This window comes from Amblyomma mixtum, chromosome 5, assembly GCF_055824585.1.
Source record: "Amblyomma mixtum isolate Tamu chromosome 5, ASM5582458v1, whole genome shotgun sequence".
Classification (NCBI taxonomy): domain Eukaryota; kingdom Metazoa; phylum Arthropoda; class Arachnida; order Ixodida; family Ixodidae; genus Amblyomma; species Amblyomma mixtum.
Window position 1 is genome coordinate 30,966,028 of NC_143016.1, and position 24,381 is coordinate 30,990,408.

At 46.9% G+C, this 24,381-nt stretch overlaps 2 protein-coding genes across 2 annotated transcripts in view; both read right to left on the reverse strand.

Annotated features, from left to right (window-relative positions):
- The window catches only part of LOC149341658 (U6 snRNA-associated Sm-like protein LSm6), a 144,668-nt gene extending 126,391 nt beyond the window's left edge, over positions 1-18,277 (reverse strand). Inside the window, exon 1 of the mRNA XM_089543800.1 lies at positions 18,127-18,277. The gene's annotated coding sequence lies outside the window, so the exon portion shown is untranslated. The remainder of the gene's footprint in view (positions 1-18,126) is intronic.
- A 1,474-nt stretch (positions 18,278-19,751) lies between these two features.
- On the reverse strand, positions 19,752-24,322 carry LOC149341660 (cilia- and flagella-associated protein 20). Its single transcript, XM_089543801.1, has 5 exons — positions 24,095-24,322; positions 23,913-23,992; positions 23,689-23,800; positions 21,077-21,265; positions 19,752-20,013 (listed from the first exon to the last, which is right to left on the reverse strand). The coding sequence occupies exons 1-5, from the start codon at positions 24,176-24,178 to the stop codon at positions 19,897-19,899; spliced, it is 582 nt and encodes a 193-aa protein (XP_089399927.1). The 5' UTR covers positions 24,179-24,322; the 3' UTR covers positions 19,752-19,896.
- Between the last annotated feature and the right edge of the window lie 59 nt (positions 24,323-24,381).

Below are 24,381 nucleotides of genomic sequence, written 5' to 3' on the forward strand. Positions count from 1 at the left end.
TTCTCGGGTTTTCCAAAGCGAGGGCTGATAGCTCCGCCAAGCGTCATCGTCCTGGGACAGAAGGGGAGACAGGCACTCGCGGAGGAAGAAAAAAAAGAATTGAGCTCCTAACTTTTCACCATCATCATCATCACGCACGCATGCGCACACAGAAGCACACACACGCATTTGCTTTCCCGCGGGGAGAAGAAGAGGGAAGGGAGGAGCTGACCGTGCGCACTCAGCAATGTGTTAAAAAAGAGGCAGCGCACAAGAGAGCGACAATATACGGGACGCTACATGGGTATAGTTAATGCGAACGGGAAAGCCCGTACACGCGCGCACAATGGGGAGGACGACCGTGGGCGGCTTCATCGGACACCTCTCTCAACGGTCTCAGAGGAGCTACACGTACACGGGAGTGTCCGGGAGGGAGATGAGATACGCGATTCCGGGTACGCGTACGCATAGCGGCGGTAGACGCTACACGCGCAAACCCGCCGCGGTATGAATCTCGCCTCCTCCCTCGGGAAGCGGTGCTGCCGACACGACGCCCGAGTGCTGAGGGAAGGTGTTAGATGAGCGGCAGCAAAAAGCAAAGCGACGAGGGAAGCCGGCGTTTCGCTGGTCGGAGTATGTGTGCCCGTATGGCTAATGGAGCATGATACGGCAATTTGCGACCGATGTACGCGGGTTTTATTTTTTACCGTTTCCGGCTCCCGCGATGCAGCTCGCGGCTGCTCCTGTTCCTGGCTGGGTAACGCTCACGCCCCTCGTATTTATGCACGCGCGAAAAAAGAAATGAGCAGGAAGAAATGGTCCAAGGGAAAGAACTGCGCGAAGCTTGCGAGATGTCACTGTGTGTTGCGTCTGAAGCAGAAACAAGAAACGAAGTGCACGCCATCCGAAACTAGCATACGCGGAGCTGCCGTATTCGACAAGAACCCACAGACAGACATTTTCGGCGGCAGTGAGCGCGGTATGACAAAACTGGAAAATGACAGGGAAATGTAAATTAGGTGCGCCGTACGAACGCCTTTGTAATTCTACACAATGGATCTAAGCAGTGAGGAGTCAGCCCAAACTCGCGCTATAGCTTTGCGGTCGTCGTATGTATGAAGGTGTGCCAGGCAGCGTTCCATTTCTAGAGGGTGCCATGACTGTGCAATACCCTATGACTTTCCCGTGCGCAAAGTCCGTATTGTTTCCTTACTTGACACTCTTAATTTTAGAACGTTAGCTCTAATTATCTCGTTCCTCAGTTTCGCGCCGTCTCTCTTTGAGCCGACTTCAGCGCGGCGTCCGCAGCGCTGCCTGCCACTTGACAGCTGCCTCGGCTAGCAGGTGGCAAAAGTGGAGAGTGGAAAATCACACCCTCTACTTTTAAGAGAAAGGAGAGAGAAAAACGACGGGTGGTAAAGTGGAGAGAGGGTGGGTGGTGACGGGTGGCCTAGAGTGGCTTTGGCGTCCGCCGGGGCTGGGCACGGTATACAGCAAAAAAGTATCTTCGATACCGATCCTTTCAAAAATTGTATTGCTGGTACTGACACAAAGTGCACAACGGAAATTACCGAGTATCTGTTATAGTTGTGTGTGTGTGCGTTTTTTTTTAGTTTTTCTGGGAGTTTAACATCCCAAAGCGACCGAGGCTACGAAGCGTGTCGAACCCGCGTCTTTCGGGTCAGCAGCCGAGCGCCAAAAGCACTGAGCCACCGCGGGCGGCAAGTGTTGATTGGTCGCATACTTTACATTTTAGGCATTGATTTTGCAGAATGTAAACAAATCGAGTAGTCTGGTCTCAGTCGTGAAACTACAGTACCTGTGGAGGAACGACGAGGAGTTCACAGCACATTCTCAACACAGTGGCTTTGCGTGCCGATATACATCTGCGCATGATCTTTCACTGCACGCAGAGATCGCAAAATCATGTCGTCAGGAACATTTGCCAGCGCATGTGGTAATTCCGTCCTCAAGGCTTTTCAGGCTTGTGGGTGCTGTGTGATACGCGCTTTTTACGTAGTCCCAAAGAAAAAAAAAACTCAAGAGAATGTTTACTACATTCGAATCGGAGCGAAAACACAGATTTGTGCTACGTAGAAGACGACGGTGAGCAGGCAGTGCCGCGGGACGGAGCAGATGGAAGTTGAGAAGATGACGCTCTCAATCCAATGCACAGCGCGAGAGTGTGGTGCAGTTTAGCACGAGGCGTGTTGGCTGCGGCGATGAAAAAAAAAAAATAGCCTAGTGGTCTTGCTGAGCGGCCCTTGAAGGAGATTTGTTCGCGCAACCGCGGGTTCGACTCCTAGTTACAGATATTGATTCAATTTCTTTTTCATGGTTTGACCTCTAACTCAGCTGAAGGTCAAATTTACACGGTCCGCGATTGAAGCCCGAGGTCCCGTAGTGAAAAATTCCACAGGGGAAAGGCCAAGTCTGGCGACCTCGGAGGACACGACATCAGCCTGCTGCACCCATTTATTTATTTATTTTTATACGGTCGCATTTTCTTTGTGGTTGAACCGCTTGTTGCTGCGAAAACGGTTAAACACTGTTTTGAAAGAAGCGATGCCATCCGCCGGCTGGAATGTCCTAATGCATACAAACGTGTGGCTTATCTGAGGTTTCCTTCAGCGTTCACATATGCAGTAACCACATCGACTTTCTCAGCCATCGAAAAATGGCCACGCGCAGCTGCGACCGTGCTACAATATTCCAGTTCACTGTAGCCGTGCTGTCTGGCGCAAAGAATAAAGCAGCCGACGGTACTGCACTCAGAAACAACGTTACTAAAGCAAACTAGTAGTAACGTTGCTCAGAAAGGATGTCATATCGCGGGTTTCCAGACCGAACAGGTTTTTCACTATTTTGTTTCGTTTTTCGCGCTTCCTGGCTGCACTCGGCGCTGGAAATGACAAGCCACATTTGGGCGGGCGAGGAGGGTGCAGCAGATGGAAGAAAAAAATCTTGTGTTAATTACGCTTAATTACATATTTTTCCATCTAATTTGACGCACAAATTCAACGTTTTTCCGACCATTAAGTGAGAATTTTCACTACGCAGTGACGACTTCCGGTTGATGTGACGTCACACTGTTCCGTGGCTATATCGACGTCCGCTATATTTCGACGCAGTTTCGACATTTTTGCCTATAATTAAATGACTAATAATCTACAGTCATCAAACGTGGCTTGTGCATTTTTTCCTCCTCTATCTGAAGCAAACATTGGTTTTCTTCTATCTTTTTCAGTTCCCGAGTTAAACGCGTGTGACACGCTTTGTTAACGGACGGATGCTTTAAAAAGCGCGAGATGCGTATGACGGGTATCCCAGTGACGTCAGCCCGTGGGCGGGGCTATGCTGTGTTGTGCGTCTGCCGGGCACGTGCTGCCGGGCATCCTGTGTGAGTCTGGATAGCTGAAATTCTGAGCACCGTAGTGACCTAGTGATGGCTATTGGAGGCACTGATAATCGCCTACAATTTCCTCAATATACAACCGTCCTAACTGCCACAATTAAAAATTTAATGAACCGATACTGGTTAATTAGTCCGCTAATTATTATTTAGAAGTCGTTATAACATCAGCCACGGCTCAAGGGCATTCTACCTCAGACAGCCAAATTTTTAAAATTACTTAAATTCCTCCTTGAAATGCCTTGTATAAAGAATGTTGTTTCGTTTTGTTTCTCTGAAGCAGTACTAGAAAGCAAGTTGCAAAAGGTTGTTATTTTGAGCCTCTTGCAAGTGTCTATCTAGGCTTTCTCGTTTGATTGTGCTTAAGAGGATTCGAGAACACGGTTTCAAGACGGACTCCACCACCACCTGCTAGAGCTCCGCAGATCACTTCATGCTGACAATGTGAAGGCTGGCAGAAAGGACGAATGGTTTCTTGCACGCAAAAAGAACGGTCATAGCATAAGCCTATATTTATTTGTTGTGCACAGTCAGACAGAAGTTGTGACTTACTCGTACATGTAAAAGTGTACACGCTGCGACTAACTTCACATTTTCATGGTAGTGGCGTAAAACAAGTCGTTGTTTTTTGGTGACATCATAATGTCGTTGTTGCTTCTTCATTCATTTCTCGAGGATTATGATAGCAGTCGATGGGACAGTCACGCTTCAGCATCAGAATGAAATTCCGCAGATTGGCGATTGCAAAGAGTGAGGCGTGCGACAAGTTATTTCGTTGATGCGGCTGACACGTACGACGTCTTTCTCAGCACTCACAAACACAGCCATGGGTTGTTTAACACTATATCAATTTTTTCTGCGTACCTACGATGAATTAAATTTACAAGATCGTGTGTTGGCATGAGTGGAGATTACGATTCATTCATTTATTTATTTAGTGAGGCTGCAAGCCAGAATTTTTGCCCATGCAGGAGAAACATTGCAATAATATAGAGATAAAAGCTAAGAAGCGAGAAACAACACTTACAAAACATTGAAACAGACATTTGATGCAGTCTTTTTCTAGCATTTCCATAAAAACGTTCGACTGAAATCTCAATGGAGAGACATTCTAGTCTGAAACTGTGCTCGGGTAGAAACTGCGTTTATTAGCGTTTGCTTTGGCAAAAATGGGGTCTAATGAATATTAATGAGTATGTCGATTGCTTCTGGTATACTGGTTGCTCTCACGTTACTTGATAGCTAGATATTACTTATTACAATTATACCGGATGTTTCAGCGAACATTTTCAAAAATGCATGAAAATATTGGGCTCAATAGAGCAAAAAAAAAATAGGTGTAGGATTAGACTCTCTGCCGCGGCGGACACAATATGCTGAAGGACCCCTCTAATTATCCAGGTAATTAACAAAACCCCACTAATTAACCTTATAATTATTGCAGCTGGGTGGTTAGTTCCAATTGGGAGTTTGACTCCGTGAACAAGACGATGATGTATCAGTTTTTGAAACGAACAAAAACTCAATTTCTAGAACCCTGCAGCGCGAAGAAATCCGACGCTTTTTCCCGCAAGCGACCGAAACTGAGCGCACCAGGAGCGCCGGAAGTATGGCGTAAGCGAAGCGTCCGCTGGTGACGGGTCGTAATGAATGCAGCACCCAATTCGAAACACGTGTGCTAACTTTCCGGGCTAGAGAACCTCGGCGATCAGCTTAGACCGCGGCCGGCGTTATCGACTGTTTCGTCGCTCGGAGTAAGGGAAATTATACTCATCGTGTGCTGCGCGGCCGTCGCTTTTGGGAACATTGATAAGCACATGTGCACCTGGCGCTATGCCTGTCTGGTTAACTCCGGAAAGAGCTCTTTAAATCTTTTATTTTTGTCACTAGCTTCGTGAAAGGGATAAAAGTAATCTTCCCTGATAGCGTGCAGATTACTGTTTAACGTTAAATAGTGCCGGTATATCGACATGCATTGTATTATTTCTGTCAAACGTCTATTTATTTTATGCGATATCGACTTGACTACTACAATAAATGAGAATGACTTCGTAGATGAAAAGATTCTAACTGAAAATATTACAATTTTAGCACTCAGGTGCTCCATACCGGCTGGCTCAATACGGTTGCCGTAGCTGGATGTGACACATACCGTGCTGCAAGAAGTGCTAGTACTTAATTAGGAAACCTTGTCCGCAGATGTTTAGCCCTTTCTAGTTGTATAGCAAACAGGAATTAATGAAATTTGTACCTTTTATGGATTTAGCTGGTTGCAGCTCCACTTGGACACTCCAGGAAAGAACTAGTATCATGGGCTGAAAAGAAGCCGTTTTCACATCACGTGCTCTAAATGCTTGCCGTACTCCATTGCGATGACACCACAATGCGGTCTTTGATGGAATTCACAGCAGAAATGAGCATCTCTCGGGGAATCTTTTCAGTTGATATCTTAATACGATTCTTCAGGTCTTCGAGGTTCGCTGGCTCCGTATTGAAAACTTCGTTCTTAACGTACCCCCAGAGGAAGGCATCCAGTGGTAACAAATCGGGAGATCTTGGAGGCCACGCTGTTGTCCCCCCCCCCCCCCTTCCCCCCACTTTATGCACTTTATGCAGGAATTCTTGAATTCTTCATCACACTTAATTAGGCACCAGTTGCAAAAATCGAGCCATTTCTTAAAGTAATTCGGTGTATATTCCTGGTGAAGACACACACGATACGGGTGGTAGCTGTTTCTTGATAGTGACCAAACTAATGCCAGGCTGGCTCCGTACGCGGTGGCCATTCCCCTGACACTTGCTCCTGACCTGACAGACATGTACGCGAAGATATCAATGTCAAAATCGTCGATTGCGCTCCCTGGTCTCTTCCTTTTCTGTGCATGAACTGATCCAGTAGACTTAAATGGATTAAATATCGATACGAACTTGGGACGAGTCGGCACACGACGACCAGGATGTTGGGCAGCATACAGACTGGATGCCAGCTCCGCGTCCATTTCCACGTTCACATAAAGGCCGATTCACACGACGGACCGTTCGCCCGCGGCCCGCGCACTACGTGTTCATGCGTCAGTACATTTAGAGGCGCGCTGCTGGCCGTGACCGTTCGCCCGCGGCCCGCGCACTACGTGTTCATGCGTCAGTACATTTAGAGGCGCGCTGCTGGCCGTGACCGTTCGCCCGCGGCCCGCGCACTACGTGTTCATGCGTCAGTACATTTAGAGGCGCGCTGCCGGCCGTGAGAGGCCGCGGCCGGCAGAGCGCCCCTAAATGTGCTGACGCATGAACACGTAGTGCGCGGGCCGCGGGCGAACGGTCCGTCGTGTCCACCTTCACGGCAGTGGAGTATTGGGGTTGCGTTGGAGCAGCCATTCCCAGAATTCACATAATGCGGCGTGACGTTTTAATCCTAGGCGGCACTTCCGCACATTCAAGTGATTTGAAACACTGGCACTGCAATGGCCTTGTCACCCGAGCACCTTCAAGACAAGCACCTGAAAATGCGAGCGAATGCACTCTATCTGGAAACTGAAGCTAACACACGCTATCACAACCGCAAGAACAGCTGCCCGATAGCACACAGCCACTGCCGCGCAAGCTACCCTTACCACGCTGACAAAGCTTTTCTTTTTAGGACGTGGTTCCTGATGAGCAGCGATTATAAGAAAACAGATTATCAACCTAGTGAGTAAACGAATTCATGATGACACACAAAAACGGATTGCTCAGGCAGCCATAATAGAAGTGGCGCATCAAAAAAAAAAAAAAAAAAAAACGCCTGCAGATGCGCCCATCAGGACTCTCAAAATCGATGTTCCCGTAGCAGACGATGAGTATAATTTTTCTTATACTCCGAGCGACGAAGCAGGCGATAACGCCGGTCGCGATCTAAGCTAAGCGCCGAGGTCCTCCAGCCAGGAAAGTTAGCACACGCGTTTCGAATTGGGCGCTGCATCATTGCGACACGTTACCAGCGGACACTTCGCTTACGCCATACTTCCCGCGCTCCTCGTGCGCTCAGTTTCGGTCACGTGCGAGAAAAGGTGTCGGATTTCTTCGCGCTGCAGGGCTCTAGAAACTGAGTTTTTATTCGTTTCAAAAACTGATGCGACATCGTCTTGTTCACGGCATCAAACTCCCGCTTGGCAGTGGACTCGGCATGCATGTCAGTTATGGCACGCCTTCACCGGGACCCCGTCTTTTTCGTGCAGGTAAAAAAACATTACGTCCTATTTACGCGCCCCACCGGCCACCGTGCCTTGCTAGTGCTGCCCAGCCCACATTGTTGCTGCATGATTGTCCTGGACTGCGGTCGCATTATTTTGCATTTACTTATGCAGTATGGCGGCATTGAGGAGAACCCCGGTCCTGGCCACCATACCCGAGCAAATCTTGAGAATGAGGTACCTTCTAACCAATCATCTGCTACCGAAGCGTCCCGCGAGCCAATCGCAGCCCTACAAGAACTGAAAACAGGTCAGTCAACATTGTTATACGAAATAAGGCCCACAAAAACAAAACTCGCCGAGAATAACGAAATTTTCGCCGACAGACAAGAAAAACTCACAAATATTAAAAAAGAATGCAACGCATTTGCTGAAATCAAGGAAGACGTCAAAGCCGTTCAGCACCTCTCAGCGAGCAACTGCAAGCAGATAGCGGCTTTGACAAGCCGCCTTGACGATGCTGAAGACAGGGCGCGGCGTCAAAACTTGCTGTTTTTTGGGCTGACCGACGACGAAAGCGAAACATGGGCGCAATCTGACAAGCAATTCATCGACTTTTGCTCCTCACAGCTGAAAATTACCGTCCAGCCACGTGACATCGAACGCGCACATAGGCTTGGACAGTACGAAGACGAAAAGCAAAGGCCCCTAATCGTCAAATTCTTGCATTTTAATGATAAAGAAGCAGTTCTAGCAGTCAGTAAAAATTGCAGGGGATCTAGCTTTAGCATCGCCGAAGATCTCTCCCCTCGAACTCGTTCTGCCCGAAAACATCTTCTACAATTTGCCAAATACGAAAATATCACTTATAAACTCCGGCACGATGCTCTATAAGTTGGTGACAAAATCTAACAAATTTGATCACGAAACCCAGAAGGTGATAAAACATAAGCCATAGCAACTCACGTCAGTTCATTTTCAAAACTGGAGTCAAATATCATTCCTCTCCACCAACATTCGAAGCCTTCTGCCAAATGTTGTACTAGGCAGCCTTACCAACACATCCGACGCTAATATTTACCGAAACCGGGTTAAACTCATCCATCGACGACTCCGAAGTTAAATCTTTCTTACTTGATTTCCACATATTTAGATGCGATCGCGTCACCCGGCGCGGAGGGGGCATCCTCATAGGTGCTCATGCCTCTTTGCTCTGCACTCGCGTCCCAATAAATTCCCCTCTGGAAATCATATTTGTCACATCTAATGCCACTCATCCAACTTTAATCCTCCGAATTTGTTACCGCCCACCAAACACTAACAATACTTTTGTTGCTGAGTTTCATGATGCCAACTGTAACTTGACAATTTCCAAACACCCCCATCCTTATGTTTGGCGACTTTAATTTTCCTTCCATCACGTGGTCTGACCTTGGTAAGTTGGTTTATGAGAAAGGAAATGGCGCAGTATCTGTCTCACATATCTCGGCGGACACCTGAACCGCGCCGTAAGGGAAGGGGGGAACGTAGGAGTGAAAGAAGAAAGAGAGAAAGACGTGCCGTAGGGGAGGTCTCCGGAATAATTTCGACCACCTGGGGATCTTTAACGTGCACTGACACTGCACAGCCCACGGACGCCTCTTGCGTTTCGCCTCCATCGAAACGCGGCCGCCGCGGTCGGGTTCAAACCCGGGTATTCCAGCTCGGTAGACGAGCGCCTTACCACTGAGCCACCGCGGCGGGTCAAAGTCTGACCTTAAACAAAATGGCTTTCGATGGTTTGGTCTGACCTTGTTTCTATATTGTCCAAGCAAACCATCGAAAGCCATTTTGTTCACACGTGCTTAACATTTGGATTACCACAAATGGTAAACTCGCCAACCAGAGAGACCAACCGCGTTTCCAACATACTCGATCTCGTGTTAACGTCACATCCCAACAGTTTATCTCGCCTAAGCCATCTAGACGCCGTCAGCGACCACACAGTAATTCATGGAACTTTTCGGTGCATGCATAAACGTCAGAACGCCGGCACTAAACTGTTATCGCTGTATGAAAAAGGTGATTATAGATCTATGAACGCTGAACTGAGCCACTTCTGCATTTCGTTTCTTCCAAGGTTTGAAGGCCGCTCAGTAGAATTAAACAGGTGAACTTTCAAAACTAAAATGCAAAAACATAAAAAAGTACATTCCCGTCAGAAAGATTCATGACCGCCCTTCATCACCGTGGTTTACATCAGCTAAAAAATAAAACAAAGCGACATTTCAGAAATTCGAAATTCACAGCATGGCAAAGGTACCGTTCGACATTAAAAGTTTTCCTCAAGTTACTAATAAATTCAAAACGTTTCTTCTTCTCATCGACACTACCATCATTAATCCGAAACAATGCGAAGCAATTCTGGAGGACTATTAACTCGAAACGCTCACGAGCATCAGCATCTCTATCTGACCAGTTTGGTATTCCTTAATCTGACTGCGATGTAGTCGAGGCCCTAAACCGTACCTACAGCGCAGTGCTTACTCATGAACCCGATACTAGCCTCCCATATTATCCCATTTCAGATCATCCTAACATACCTCCTATCACGTTTACACTTCACGGCATTGAAAAAATAATTGATTCATTAAAACTCACGTCATCTGCAGGCATTGATGACATCATTACGAAAGTTCTAAGGAACACTAAACACGTAACTAGCAAAATCCTAGCACACATTTTTCAGCACTCATTATCAACCGGCACGCTCCCTAAAGACTGGAAAGTGGGCAAAATCGTTCCAGTCCCCAAGAAAGGCCCAGGTAACATATCGTCCCATCTCTCTCACAAGCGTGTGTTCAAAAATCATGGAACATGTTATTTACTCTCATGTCATAATTTTTTAGCACCATTCAGGTTTTTTCACCCTTGTCAGATTTTCTAACTGACCGCCAGCAGTTTGTTTATGCTAACGATTACTCTTCCAGTTTCGCTCCAGTCGTCTCCGGTGTACTACAAGGTACCGTACTAGGCCCTCTTCCTTTTCTCATATACAGGGTGTCCACGCTAACTTTAGCCAAGGGTTAAAAAATAAAATATTTGTGGTAGGCCAGGGAAACCACTTGCATACACCTACCAACCGGCTTGCGCATCTTAGGCAATTATTTGTTGTGCAATTAATTAATTAGCAATTAAGGTCATTTTTCTAAATGCGTAAATATTGACTTTAGACAGAAAATGTGACTAGGAAAGTTGGAGAGCACCTTCAGAAGCCCCCATTCCATTTATTTCCGGTAAAGAAAATTTCACGTGTATCTTTTTTCCGAGCTCCAAAGAAAGCCCGCGAAATACAAAAAATATCACGTGGCTAGAGCATGCGCGCGCCACGATTGTGCTGCTCTCAAACGTGGTTTTAGTGAACGAAATCAGCTGCTGGCAAGGCGCGACGAGCTCAATGCTCCGACAGGCCAATATGTCAACAGTGGTTGCGGCCCGCGCGAGCCAGTCTGCAAGCGTGACGGTGCAAGTTGCGGCGAACGCGCCGGGCATTGTGAGCTATGACATGGCCAAAGGAGGCAAACACAAATTCGACGTGTTTTATTCGGCACTGAGAGGCAAAAGAAGATAAGTAAAATACTTGCCTATCTTCTTGCCATACACACGACACTGAACCAAGAAGACACGCACTTGTTCATTTCATGCTGTTCGCGCGCCATCTCTTGGCGCAGCAGCGTACAACAGGTTTTCCGGTGGTCGCCGCATGCAGCTGGCCTGCATGCGGCTGCATGACCACCGACCGCACGACGGAACTTTCCGCTTCCCATGATGGACCGCGGGTGTCTATGATTTCACGAAAGCTTCCAAAATAAGTGACGCGGCTGGACCTAGAACGACGCGCCTGATTCCACAAACTGCCGCACAAGTACGAGGCCGGTTGTGTTCCAAGCTGCGGGAGATGTCGCACAGAACCGACAGCAGCTTGCGGTCCTCTAGTGTGCTTGCGCTATGAGAAATGTTGTTGCGACTGAGAGAAGGATGAAAAAAACTCAGGGGCACTTTGGCTGCCTTAAGTGCGTATAGGCGAAAGCGTTTTCCGCACCACTTTGCCACTTTTGACACTGGTGACGTTACCACTGGATGACGTCACACATAATTGATGACGAAGTAATGACAAATTACTGATTAGTGACTAATTACTGCTTAATGACTATATACTAATTAACTGCTAATTAATGACGCTTAAGCTTCGCCTTTAGGAGTGGAACGCGACAGCGTGTTGTAGCGCTGCCAGGCAGTCCACGGAACGCCACCAACCGTTCGGCGCGATGCCTTGCCCACGGCCGCTCGATCGAGCGGCCGTGCCTTGCCCTTTGAACGCGACGCTTTTTCAGGAAAGGAAATTACGTAGTAATTCTCTGTCATCTCGGTGTACACCCGAACTGCACCGTACAGGAAGAGAGGAATGCCACCACACGTTCGGCGCGATGCCTTGCCCTTTGAACGCAACGCTTTTTGAGCAAAGGAAATGGCGCAGTAATTCTCTGTCATCTCGGTGGACACCCGAACCGCGCTGTACAGGAAGGGAGGAACGCCACCACCCGTTCGGCGCGATGCCTTGCCCTTTGAACGCAACGCTTTTTGAGGAAAGGAAATTCTCTGTCATCTCGGTGGACACCCGAACCGCACCCTACAGGAAGGGAGGAGGTGGGAGTGAAAGAAGAAAGAGAAAGAGCGGCCGCAATGAAACTATTGTATTTGAGGAAAGGAAATTACGCAGTAACTGCCTCGCATATCTCTGTGGACACCCGTGAAAATTCAGGGGGCACTTTGGCTCTCTAAAGTGCTGCAAGGGGAAAGCGTTTCCTGGCGCACTGTTTGTTTTATTTACTTTCTTATTTTTCATATTTTTTTGCTCCTTTCCTTTTCTTAATTGTTTTTATTTTTATTTTCATATCTTTTTATTTTGTTTTTATTTTGTTTATTTTTCCTTTTCTTGACTTTATTCCTTTTATTTTATTTATGAAACCCATGCAACTAGATGCGCCTTTTTTCATGTTCGAACCTTGAGCCTTCGTGGCCCTAACGGAGCTACATGAGCTAGAGAGGGTAAACCCGGGTGCCTATCTCGAAGAGATTAATAACGTAAAAGCAGAGCTTCAACAATTTGCGACAGAAAGATATAAGGGGGCCTTGATACGATCTCGGTCCCGAAGGTTTCTTGATGATCAACCTTCTCGTCGGGCCCTGAACGATGAAAGAGAGAATGCTCTTGCGAAGGAAATATTGGAAATTCAGTATGGTGATTGCACATACAGCGATGCGCCTGGTATTCTTGCTGCTTTCTTCGACTATTATCGAAAGCTGTTTGGTAGTTGCGATGATTCAAATCAGGGTTTCGATTACAGTTCCTTACTCGGAAACTTCCCTCGACTAGACGATGAGAAGTGTGCTATAGTGAAGGGATCTATCACTTTGGATGAAATTCAATCAGCAATTTCTGCCCTGCAGAGCCAGAAATCTCCTGGGCCAGATGGTATTACTAGCGAATTCTATAAAACTTTTTCGCCTTGCCTAGTCCCTGTTTTGATGGAAGTTTTCCAAGCATCTTATGATGTGGGTGTCCTGCCTCCCACTTTCTATTCTGGGCACACAATATTAATTCCCAAAAGCAAAGATACTAATCGGTTGAAAACTGTTGAGGGATATCGTCCAATTTCCCTCTGCAATGTTGATTACAAAATTTTTGCCAAGGTTCTTAGCAGTCGTCTGCAGCTCGTCATTATGGACTTGATAGGTTCGCATCAGGTCTGTGGTATTAGAGGCCGTAGTATTCAAACACATATCCATATTGCACGTTCAGTATTAGAGACAATATCAGATGAGACAGGCCAAGTTGCTCTGATTCAAATTGACTTGGCGAAGGCTTTTGATAAAGTTCGGCACGATTTCTTGTTCGCGGTCTTGGAGTATGCAAATATTGGTGACGTCTTGCTCAAAGGCATAAGGATGTGCTATATGAACTCCTATACAAGGGTTATTGTTAATCAGGAGCTAACGAAACCAATACCACTAGAAGCATCTGTTCGTCAAGGATGTCCACTGTCTCCATTGTTGTTTGCCCTATATATGGAACCCCTCTGTCTCAGTATAATTAACAGCGTAGCTATCCGCGGTTTCTCTCTGGCTCGATGTGAAGTTAAAGTTTTAGCCTATGCTGATGATGTCGCCCTCTTTTGTTCTGACAAAAAGAGTGTACTTGAGGCTCTAAACTTGACTAAACAGTTCTGTGATGTATCAGGCGCGGCTCTTAATTTAGAGAAATCCAAAGGCTTTTGGTTGGGTTATTGGGGAATTAGGCCAAGCCAGTTCGGTGGCATATGCTGGGACAGTAGCCCTCTTGAGTACCTAGGCGTTCCGCTGCACCAAGTTCGCAATAGTACAGCCTACTGGGATTCACAAATTGTAACTCTACGGCGGCAAACACAGGCTTGGATGGGTAGGGAACTCTCAGTGTTTGCGAGGGCACAGGTCTGTAACATATTTTTGTTTGCAAAGCTCGCGTATGTCCTTCAAGTCCTGCATTGTGCGAGGAGGAAGGTGCAAGCAATACACAGAATATTTGCAACATTCGTTTGGCGCTCTCAATGGGAGCCCATGAGGCGTGACAACTTGTTCCTTCCCTTAGAGGGTGGTGGAGTGGGTCTTGTTCACCTGTTCGTGCATCAACTTGTTTCCCGTTTTTTCTTTTTAAAATCGGCAAACCACCCGTTTCTGGTAGCTGTGCTCATTAGGCGGCTTAGTTTTCATTTGCCTTACTTATTCGCACCGACTGTGCAGGCTCGTGAGGGGACTTTGTGGGGATTCCTCAAGGAGGTTGCTGACACTTTCAATTTCCTCACTGTGCGCTTCTCTTTAGATTACCTGTATAGCCTCTCGAGAAAACAGATGACCCAGGCTCTCACTGAGTCTTTGTTCCCTACACCATTGTATCGGCAGCCTTATCTGGGGTCTTTGGACATCAGTGTTCTAAAGCGTGTTAGGCGGATGTGTATTCAGGCAGCCGCTAAAACGTTCTTTTTCAAACTACACACAGCGACGCTGCCTGTCAAGACATTTCTAAATGACAAGGGGATGTTTGTACCTTGGAATGTGAATTGCCGTCTGTGTAACGTGCCTGAGACAATTGATCATTGTTTTATCCTGTGCCGTGATGCCATGTTTTTTTGGGACATTCTACAACGAGCTCTCAAGAAGGACATTGAAATTACACCGTACACTATTAGATTTCTGCCTGTTGACAAAAACTCTGTTGTGCCTTATGATCTGTTTATGTTGAGGGGACTATTCAGTCTTTGGAAAAGCCGTATGATGGACAGACATGCCGAGCCACCAAGATCGTCCAAATCTGTGTTTCGAGAACAGTGTGCTTTGGTGAGGAGTGTATATGCTGCACGCGAAGAACCTCCAAGCTGGCTGCCGTGCCTAGATGCATGTTTGTGCCTCCCTGGATTTTGATGTTTTTATGGGGCTGCAGTGCTGAGTTAGGGCAATGGCGGGCTCCTATTAATCAGCCCGGCAACTTGAGACGCGATCCAGTCTGATTGAAGTTTTCCTCCTTTCTACGGATGTTCTTCCATGCAATAAAGAAAAAAAGAGCCTTCGTGGCGGAGTGGTAGCATCTCCGCTTCAAATGCCAAAGGCCCTGGTGCGATCCCCACTCTCGGCGCAGTTTCTTTTTAAGCAGTGACGCCGAAAGGCGGACAAACCTGCCGACGCGTCTGCTAACGACAGTATGAGGCATTAAAGGCTTTCGTCTTAAAAGGAAAGTGCACGGGCCTGCCAACTGGCTCCAGCCGAGCCACCACCGCTGCCACGTGCAGATAGAGGAGAGTTAAAAGATCAGAGGAAAGAGAAAAAGGAAAGAAAAGACGCGCGTCGCAGCAACAACCACGTCCGCCGATGATGATGAAAAGCCTTTATTTAATAAAAGAGGTGAAGCTTTCTTAAAGAGTCCCGCAATGGGTGGAGTCCCTATTCCGGGACCCCATTGGTCGAAGCCGCCAGCTTAGCCCTCTTGACCAAAGCCTTTTGGGCCTGAAGGTCCGAGCAGCCAAGCAGGGCCGCCTCCCATTCCTCTCTGGTAGGGTTGGGGTGGGGGGAGAGAACTGAGTTGCGCTGGCAAGCCCAAACCATGTGGTAGGTGTCAGCCACCTCGCCACAGTGTTTGCACCTGCCAGTGAACGCGGGATCGAAGTGTTTTAATACTGCCGGGCACAGCATTGTGTTAGTGAATAGTCTAAGTAGAACGCGTTCGTTTGCTTTCCCCAGTCCCTTTGCAGGGGCTGGGTACACGCGGTGCTTATCCTTATAATAAGATGTTATGTCTTTGAACGAGAGTAAAGAGCCACCGTCAGGTTTCAGGTGCTCAGGAGCCAATGGGAACGCCCGGTGAATGAGTGCTCGGGCCGCCGCGTCTGCAGCTTCGTTTCCTGCTAGGCCCTGATGGCCCGGAGTCCAAACTATGCAGCGGGGAGTAGGATTGGTGTCTCGGCTGCAGTTCCTTAGTATTCGTTCAGCTAGTGGAGTTATCCAGCCAGCCTCATAATTTTTACACGCCGAACGCGAATCTGTTATGATGTGTTTTGATTTGGTATCAGAAGCAGCTAGGGCGATAGCAACCTCTTCAGCTTGTGTTGTGCCTGGGGCTTGAAAGGAGAGACCATCCACCTGTATTTCTTGATGTATGACCGCGGCAGTGTACCACCCCCCGTGGGTCGGCCCGGCTACATCTACGTAGTAGACACCTTGCTTGTTGCCATAGTGGCGCGCTAAGACTTCCGCCCTAGCCTGGCGACGACCACTATGGTCTTCCTTATCCATCTTAGTGGGGAGGGGTCGAACTCTGACGGCGCGTCTCCAGAGTTCGGGCACTCGGACCCGCTCCTGAATGTGGAAATCGTGTTGGATGTGAAGCCGGGCTAGCAAGTCCCGGCCCGACTTCGTTTGGGCTAGCCTCGTGTATTGATTTGTGAGATGGGCTTCCTTGAGCTCCTGAAAGGTGTTCACCACTCCCAATGCAAGAAGTCTCGCATTGGAAGTGGAGACAGGAAGGTCAAGTGCCCTCTTCATCATTTTACGGAGTATTACCTCAACTTTGTCTTCGTCGTGCTTCCGCAAGTGTAGATAAGGGACCGAATAGAGAATTCGGCTGATTACGAAAGCATGGGCCAGCCGAACTGCATCCTTGCTTCGCAAACCCCCTCTCTTATTGGAGACGCGACGGACCATACGGCCCACCTGGTCTCCGATTTTGCGGAGCTTGTGCAATGTTGTGTCTACTCTTCTTTGGCTATTGATGAAGAGTCCGAGTATTCGAATTTCTTTGGCCTCATGTATGGGGCCACTTGTTAAGGAGAGATGTATTTTGGTATTGTCCTTAGGTGATGCCCTAAGGTGTACAAATTCAGATTTGCTGGGTGCGCATTGGAGACCACAGTGCCCTGCGTAGCGATCCACTACGTGAGCGGCTGCTTGCAGGCATTCCTCCATGCGCCCTAAGTTTCCCTCTGTGGCCCAGATCGTGATATCATCGGCATACAGCGCATGCCGCATGCCGTCAATACCCTGCAACTGGTCCGGGAGATGGAGCATCGCCAAATTAAAGAGTAGGGGGGATAGCACCGCGCCTTGTGGTGTCCCCCGCGTACCCATTTGATACGGACCGTATTCTGCCTCTTGGATTTTGATTAATGCTGTTCGATGGGCGAGAAAGTCTTTGATATAGTTGAAAGTGTTGCGGCCACAGTGGGTCTCACTGAGGTGTGTCAGTATGACGCTGTGTTTGATATTGTCGAAGGCTCCTTTCAAGTCTAAGGCAAGGACGACCTTGTCATTATGTGGATGTTCAACTGGTTGTATTATGTCTCTGTTGAGTTGGAGGAGTATGTCCTGTGCCGACTTATGTGAGCGAAAGCCGAACATAGTGTCTGGAAACGTATTCCGTTGTTCCAAGTATTCGGAGAGCCTATCCCGCACCATTGTCTCCATTAGCTAATGGAGACGTCCGCCGAAGCGGACGCTGGCTACAATGAGAAATGTGTTGTTGCGTCTGAGAGAAGAACGAAAAAGAAAGTGCATGGGCCTGCCAACTGGCTCCAGCCGAGCCACCACCGCTGCCACGTGCAGATAGAGGAGTTAAAAGATCAGAGGAAAAAGAAAAGGGAAAGAAAACACGCCCGTCGCAGCAACAACCGCGTCCGCTTCGGCGGACGCGGTTGTTGCTGCGACGGGCGTGGCTGAAAAAAATGGCGTGGCTGAAAAAAATGGCGCGCAGCGCCTCCAACTGAAGGAACGCAGTGGGCCGCGTCTACAGGTCACGCGTAGCTACCGGCTTTTTGAGGAAAGGAAATGGCGCAGTAATTCTCTGTCATCTCGGTGGACACCCTAACCGCACCGTAAAGGAAGGGAGGAACGCCACCACCCGTTCGGCGCGATGCCTTGTTGTGACTGAAAGAAAAACTTGTAGAACGCCGCTGGGCTCGCTATTCTGCGGCATAGGCGCGTTGCTTAGCAAACCGCTCTTGCCTTTCTCTTTCTTCATCTGTCTCCTCGGCACGGCGCCGGCGTTTGCGCGCAGCACGTCACTCCAGTGACGCCTTGTACAACTCTTCAGACATGACTAAGCGGAGCGCGCTGCGGCGCCCCGTGTATCCTCTAGGGTGCCTCGATGCGCGCGGCACCCTAGTATCCTCTCCTAGCGAGCGCCCTCAGGCGGCGGGCCGAGGAGGCCGTCACGTGGTAGCCGCCGCGCCGAGCGAAGGAACGACTACGGCCGAAGAGACGAATTGGGGCCCCTGCTCTCCTCTGGTCGTGACGTCACGTGATCGTGTCACGTGACAGCGAAGGAACGACCTCCGCCGACGGCAGAAAAGTGCTAGCAATATTGCTTTCGCAATAAAAACAGATAAGCGGCCGTAGCCGCGCTTCGTCACCACCTCAATGAGAAATGAAACGAAGACGTGCAATTTATACTGCGATGGCCGCCACCAAATAGTGAACGCTGACGCCACAAAAGAGCGTTCCACCCAGACGCAGGTTCCGCACTGAGAAATGAAGACGTGCACTTTGTTCTGCTCGCGCGCAGTCTGTTGGAGCAGCGACGTTCATCAGATAGTGCGGGTTTTAAGGTGAAAGCCTTTAATGCCTCATACTGTCATTAGCAGCCGTGTCGGCAGATCTGTCCGCGTTTTGACAAGTGTGCACCGAGATAAATAAACCAAACCAAACCTTTTCCTTCTTCTTTCACTCCCACTGCCTCCCTTCCTGTACGTTGCGGTACGGGTGTCCACCGAGATGACTGAATTACTGCGCCATTTCCTTTCCTCGAAAAGCGTTGTGTTCAAAGGGCAAGGCATCGCGCCGAACGGGTGGTGGCGTTCCGTGGACTCCCTGGCAGCGCTACAACACGCTGTCGGGTTCCACTCCTAAAGGCGAAGCTTAAGCGTCATTAATTAGCAATTTGTCATTACTTCATCAATTATATGTGACGTCAGTAGTGCCACATAGGCGTGGTGCGGAAAACGCTTTCGCCTTATGCACTTTATACAGTCAGAGTGCCCCCTGAATTTTTATGCTGGCCACCGCTTAACAGCGCCACTATGTCACGTGCCAATATGCACTTTGATACTTGCTTATAATTGCTAGTTCCGTAACTGGAACCTAATTACATACATACCCTTTAGCTTAGAGTGGTAAGATAACACTTGACGTGAAAGACCACACAACATAAATATAAACCCGCTTGTGCCCAAGAAAACTACATGACACGGGCTAAAGATCGTGAGACTTGGACATGAGACAGCTGAATGAAATGGAGCACACAATGCAAGAGCTCGCAAAATGCATACGTTCGCAGGAGCGATGGTGGTGGTGGTGAAAAACTTTAATCAAAGAGAGCTTGAGGGTTAAAAAATAAATAATAAAAAAAAATAACCCTGCTGCATGGTCGGTATCCTTAGTCCGGGACACCGCATGACGAGGCCCCGTCTCGCGCCCGCTTGACCAGAGCCCTTTGGGACTCCAGTGTGGAGCAGTTGAGGAGGGCAGTCTCCCATGCCTGGCAGTGGGCTGGTGCGAGCCCGGTAGATTTGAAGTCACATCCAACATTGTCAGAGCTTTCAGGGCTGGCACTAGGTGTGGTGGTTGAAGAATTTGTTTAAAACAGCTTTATTTTGTTGATGCTTAGCACCACATTTACCCTTTGGCCCACGAATCCCAGCTCATGGCCCCTTTAATCATGGGCACAAGAGCTATACAAAAGGGTCACAGTAGTGCTCAAGCACATGACAAGGAAATTCACACTTTAGCCCTAGCCTGGACTGGTAAGTAAAGCTTGAACTCTGCAGGCAGCTCATCTTCAGAGTAGAGGCGGTCTGCAAAGTACACTCGCCGAATGCGGCAGTTTGCATGTATCTGAAAAGATCCAAGAGAAATTTTAGGCAATCACAGATTTCAATTAGTTGCAATAATTTACTTGTACAAGTTCTCACCGTACACAGTTCCCTTTATAACATAAGAAATAGTGGTGTATAATGCACACAATTACTGCAAGAAACCATGATCAAGAGTACAAATTTTGCGAAAGTCGCATGCTATGTTCACAATATAAATCGCACATAATTCTGCAGCACGCTGTATTGGGCGAGTTGGAAGTAGTTCATCATGAAGACCAGCAATAAACAGACAAAGGACCAACGAAAAAGAAGATGACACGGGCGCTGAGTAACAACTGAAGGTTTAGTGGAAAACTCAGGAAATAATAAGGTTAAAACGTGCGAAAAATGAAACAAAACACAGAAAAACATCAAGGATTACACTGCAGAGGAAAGGCATTTATCAAGGAACGCTATCTCATTTCCTTGTAGAGCAATGGGCGGTTTTGTCACACGTTTCTGAGTTTTTAGCGATGCAATATGCTTCGAAAATTTCTCTGCCTATCTGGTTACTACTTTTGTATGCTATCGACGCATTACACAAGTCTAATCTCGAGCTGCACTGCCACGAATGCAAAGAGCATGATCATCCTTGCCTGCCAGACTTGTGTAATACGTCAATAGCTTACAAGAGTAGTAACCGGGCAGGCAAAGAAATTTTTTGAAGCATATTGCAGCGCTAAGAACTAGGACACGTGCGTGGCAGAACCAGCCGTTGCTCTACAGAGAAACGAGATAGCATTCCTTGATGAGTAACTTTCTTCTGCGGTGTAATCCTTGATGCTTTTCTGTATTTTGTTTCGTTTTTCGCTTGCTTTCACCTTATTTATTTCCCGAGTTTTCCATTAAACTTTCAGTTGTTAGTCAGCACCAGTGCCGTCTTCTCTTTTGTTGGTCCTTTGTCTGTTTAGCGCTGGTCTTCAAGATAAATGGCACCATAACTTTATATCAACACAAAATTTAAACAGGAAGTAAGCTGCAACAGGAAAAAGTAAATGCAATTTAAAAATTATGTACAATCGTCAAGGAAGCAACTTCCATACCTGCACTCGTAACGTTTCCACATAGCTGGTTCCATAAGCACGGCGTGTGAAGTCTGCTAGATTGAACTGAATCTGGTTCCAGCCTTCATCCAGGCGCATAGGCATAGTGCAGATGAATGGCTTCACCCTTGTTGTGCTTTGGAAGTTGCTAGCACGGAAACGCCTACGGACATTTTTGTCATCTAGGATCTGTGTAGCAAGACAGCATCTATTCACACACCTGAAAGCACTTCAATAAAGACAATATTAAAGCCAAGAGCAAAATGTGCTATGCCTGCATTTATTTATTTATTATTATTATTTTTTTTTGTGGGCTGGGCACATGATATATAATATGTCCAAAGCACATTTTGTTCTGTAATAATCCTCCGAATTGTTACCATCTATAGTTAAGTGCTTTACCACATTTTGAAGCGAAATATATTACCACATTCTGAAGCGAAATATATTTTTTAAATATGCGAAGTAGTGCATAATAAATAGTTAGCCGAAATATTGGCACAGATAGGTATTTCTGAGACCCAGAAAGTAAGCACCTCTTTAGGAATTCTGTGCCCACAACTGAAAGAAAACAGAGCAGAAAGAAGGGATAGGACACAAGACAGAAACAGACGGTACCAGTGCTTGTCCTACCCATTTCTTATTGTGCACTTTGCCTCTTTTCCTACTAGGGAATACTTGTGCAAACATGCACCAATTAGGCCACCTCACGAAATTTGTGATCACATGTTAAGAAGTCTTCAAGTAGTTTGTTTTCACCCCTTTTGAGGAAGTAGAAATACTATCAACCATACTAAGCCACTGTTGTGAGTTGCGAGTATTGCCCAAATTCATGGGCAGTCTTTATAGTTATCGTTTATTCTTATGTTGTGTGAGCTGATACAAATATTGTTTTTTTTTTACTACATCTGTTATTCATCCTGTGTGAGATTTTCCCGGATCCTGTCTGCGAAAATGTATATATTGGCATCTTTATTGTTGTACCCGTAACCTTTTAACATCGCCGTTGTCTTATCAATATTTCTTCAGGACGACAAGCCTCTCTCAGGTGTATATAACATCTTTGCACACATAACCTTGTAATGTCATGGCTGTCTCATTGATATTATTTTAGGGGGACAGGCCTCTCTCAGGTGTGTATAACATCTTTTGCCTATCTTACAATGGTTTGTTTACCCAGTTGTAAAGAAATAAAAAAAAGATACATTAAGATGACCCTGTAAGAATACACTTACGTCGTGACCAAGACTCAAGTAATGGAACAAAAGGTGTTACATTCAAATGAAAGTCAAGTGCTTGGCTTTTCCCAGAAGCATTCATGGCCTCTTGTGCATAATAAAGCATGTACACTTCAACTGTTCCTTCATTTGGGAGACAGCCAGAAGTCAAATAGCACAAGGTCAGGGCTGTAAGGTGCAGTCCTCTACTGGTGTCAACTAAAGCCCCTGAAACTTTGTAATGTAATGCCAACCTTTCAAGAATGCCACCATGCAGTCACCCCTCCTATGTGCTCATTGGAGAGGTACAACTCTAAACTATTAGCTGAAAGTAACATTGTTCAGTTCCACCACCTAACGAAAAAGTTATCACCCAGGTGGCAAAACTTATTGAACATCCCTTGTTTAAGTTCAGGCTATCCCACAATAATATCTTAGCAAAGGAAAGAGAGACAGAGAGCTGTGTGTGTGTGTGTTTGTGTGTGTGTGCCTGCAGGCATGTGCGTGCAGCAAAACTGTCCATAAAGCAAGTCTTCCGTAACTACGAATCATGAAGGAAATATATTTAGAAAAAAAAAAAAAAACTCTCCATGATTGATTTCTGCTTCTGTGCTAGTGGCAGGGAGTGAAGTGGCAATTAGATAAAATTTTTGGAGCACCAAGCGTGTTATCCTGGTCACCATTATTTTTAAAATAATGCGATGCAGTTTGAAGTGCCTAGTGGTCTATGATATGCATGATGGCATCTGATGGCATGATGATGTATCTGCTATCATGACTGCTCATTTAACAGAAACTGCTAGAACATATCTGTACTCGCTTGGCATGCAGCTGCTGAAGGAGGTTCTCAACATAACATAAGCTGCAGAAAGAGCCTGCTCAGTGACCATTCATGCAAATGGGAAGGCCTGTCCACCGCGCACCACGACATTGGAAAGCATGAAAGAAAGGCGCCATTCCGTCAATTTGCACTTTCGCGATGCTTTTCGCTGGTTTCCAGCAACTGAAAATACAAGAATGAAAATTCTGTTGGAGAAGTTGACATTGTTTTCATCCCTTTCAGTTCCCTGTTCATTGTCAGAACAGCGAGTTTCCATATAACAGGGGGAAAATGCACAAGAAAAAATTAGGTGCTCAAAAAAATCATGCATAATTCCACTTGTCCCTTTCAAGTGGGCATATTAATCACAGTAAACTGCTCACAAGTGGAACAGTTCATAACCCATGAAAGGCAAACTAAAAAAAGCTAAAACAATAAAATAAAATAGGCAAAAGACCAACAAGCAACACGGCAAAAAGCTAAAAGCCGTGTTTCTAGTTGGCCGTTGCACTAAGAAAGCACAGCGTAAAGCAGCATCAAGAATCAACCGGGCAGCCTAATCTCCAGCTGATTACCTGCACTTCAAAAGTGAAATATTTCTTCATATTCTTGACAATCATGATGAGGTAAGGAAGCCGGATGCCCAGCGTCTTTCTAGGATCGGCAGGGCACGTGATGAAAGTTGTGCTAATGTTTGGGAAGAGAACAGACGGCAAGGAAATCAGAGCTTGTTTAATCACAGCAGTACAAAAGCGGGTATTGATCATGCCAGTCAAATTCAACAAGTTGGAGCGCTTACCTCACATTTGTACCGAGAATTTCAAGCACGAATGACTGAATGTCGTTGTCAGTGATTCTTTTGATGTGCCCATTTCTAACCTGCGAACATTTCAGGCTGCTCAGTTACGAGATTATCACGAAAACCAACATATTCTGATCTACTACACAATGCATCGCGAACGCTTTCGATGCGCACCTTACCTTCTTATCCCAGATTTGAAGTGGCTTGCTTCCAATGCTGTACAGTATTGACAGAAAGCCACTCTGAAATGTATTTTTGAACATGCTGAAAGCAAATCAGTGCTCTTTCTGCAAGACGCAAGGAAAGTGCGTCAAAGACAGTTAAAATATGCGATCAGCATGGTAACCAGGCGTGTTTGTTTCGCGGCGTTCCAAGCAACCTCCAGACCTTTCAGCACATCAGTTGCGAAAATTACCGTGGGACCCATGTTGCCCGTATATTGGCTCTCCCATTAAGCAAGAACTCA

Coding starts and splice junctions, on each gene's coding strand:
- LOC149341660 (XM_089543801.1), bottom strand. CDS start 24,178: ATGTTCAAAAATACATTTCAGAGTGGCTTTCTGTCAATACTGTACAGC. Junction 21,266..23,688: donor ATTTCACTTTTGAAGTGCAG/GTAATCAGCTGG, acceptor CTTGCTACACAG/ATCCTAGATGACAAAAATGT. Junction 20,014..21,076: donor TGGAAACGTTACGAGTGCAG/GTATGGAAGTTG, acceptor GGATCTTTTCAG/ATACATGCAAACTGCCGCAT.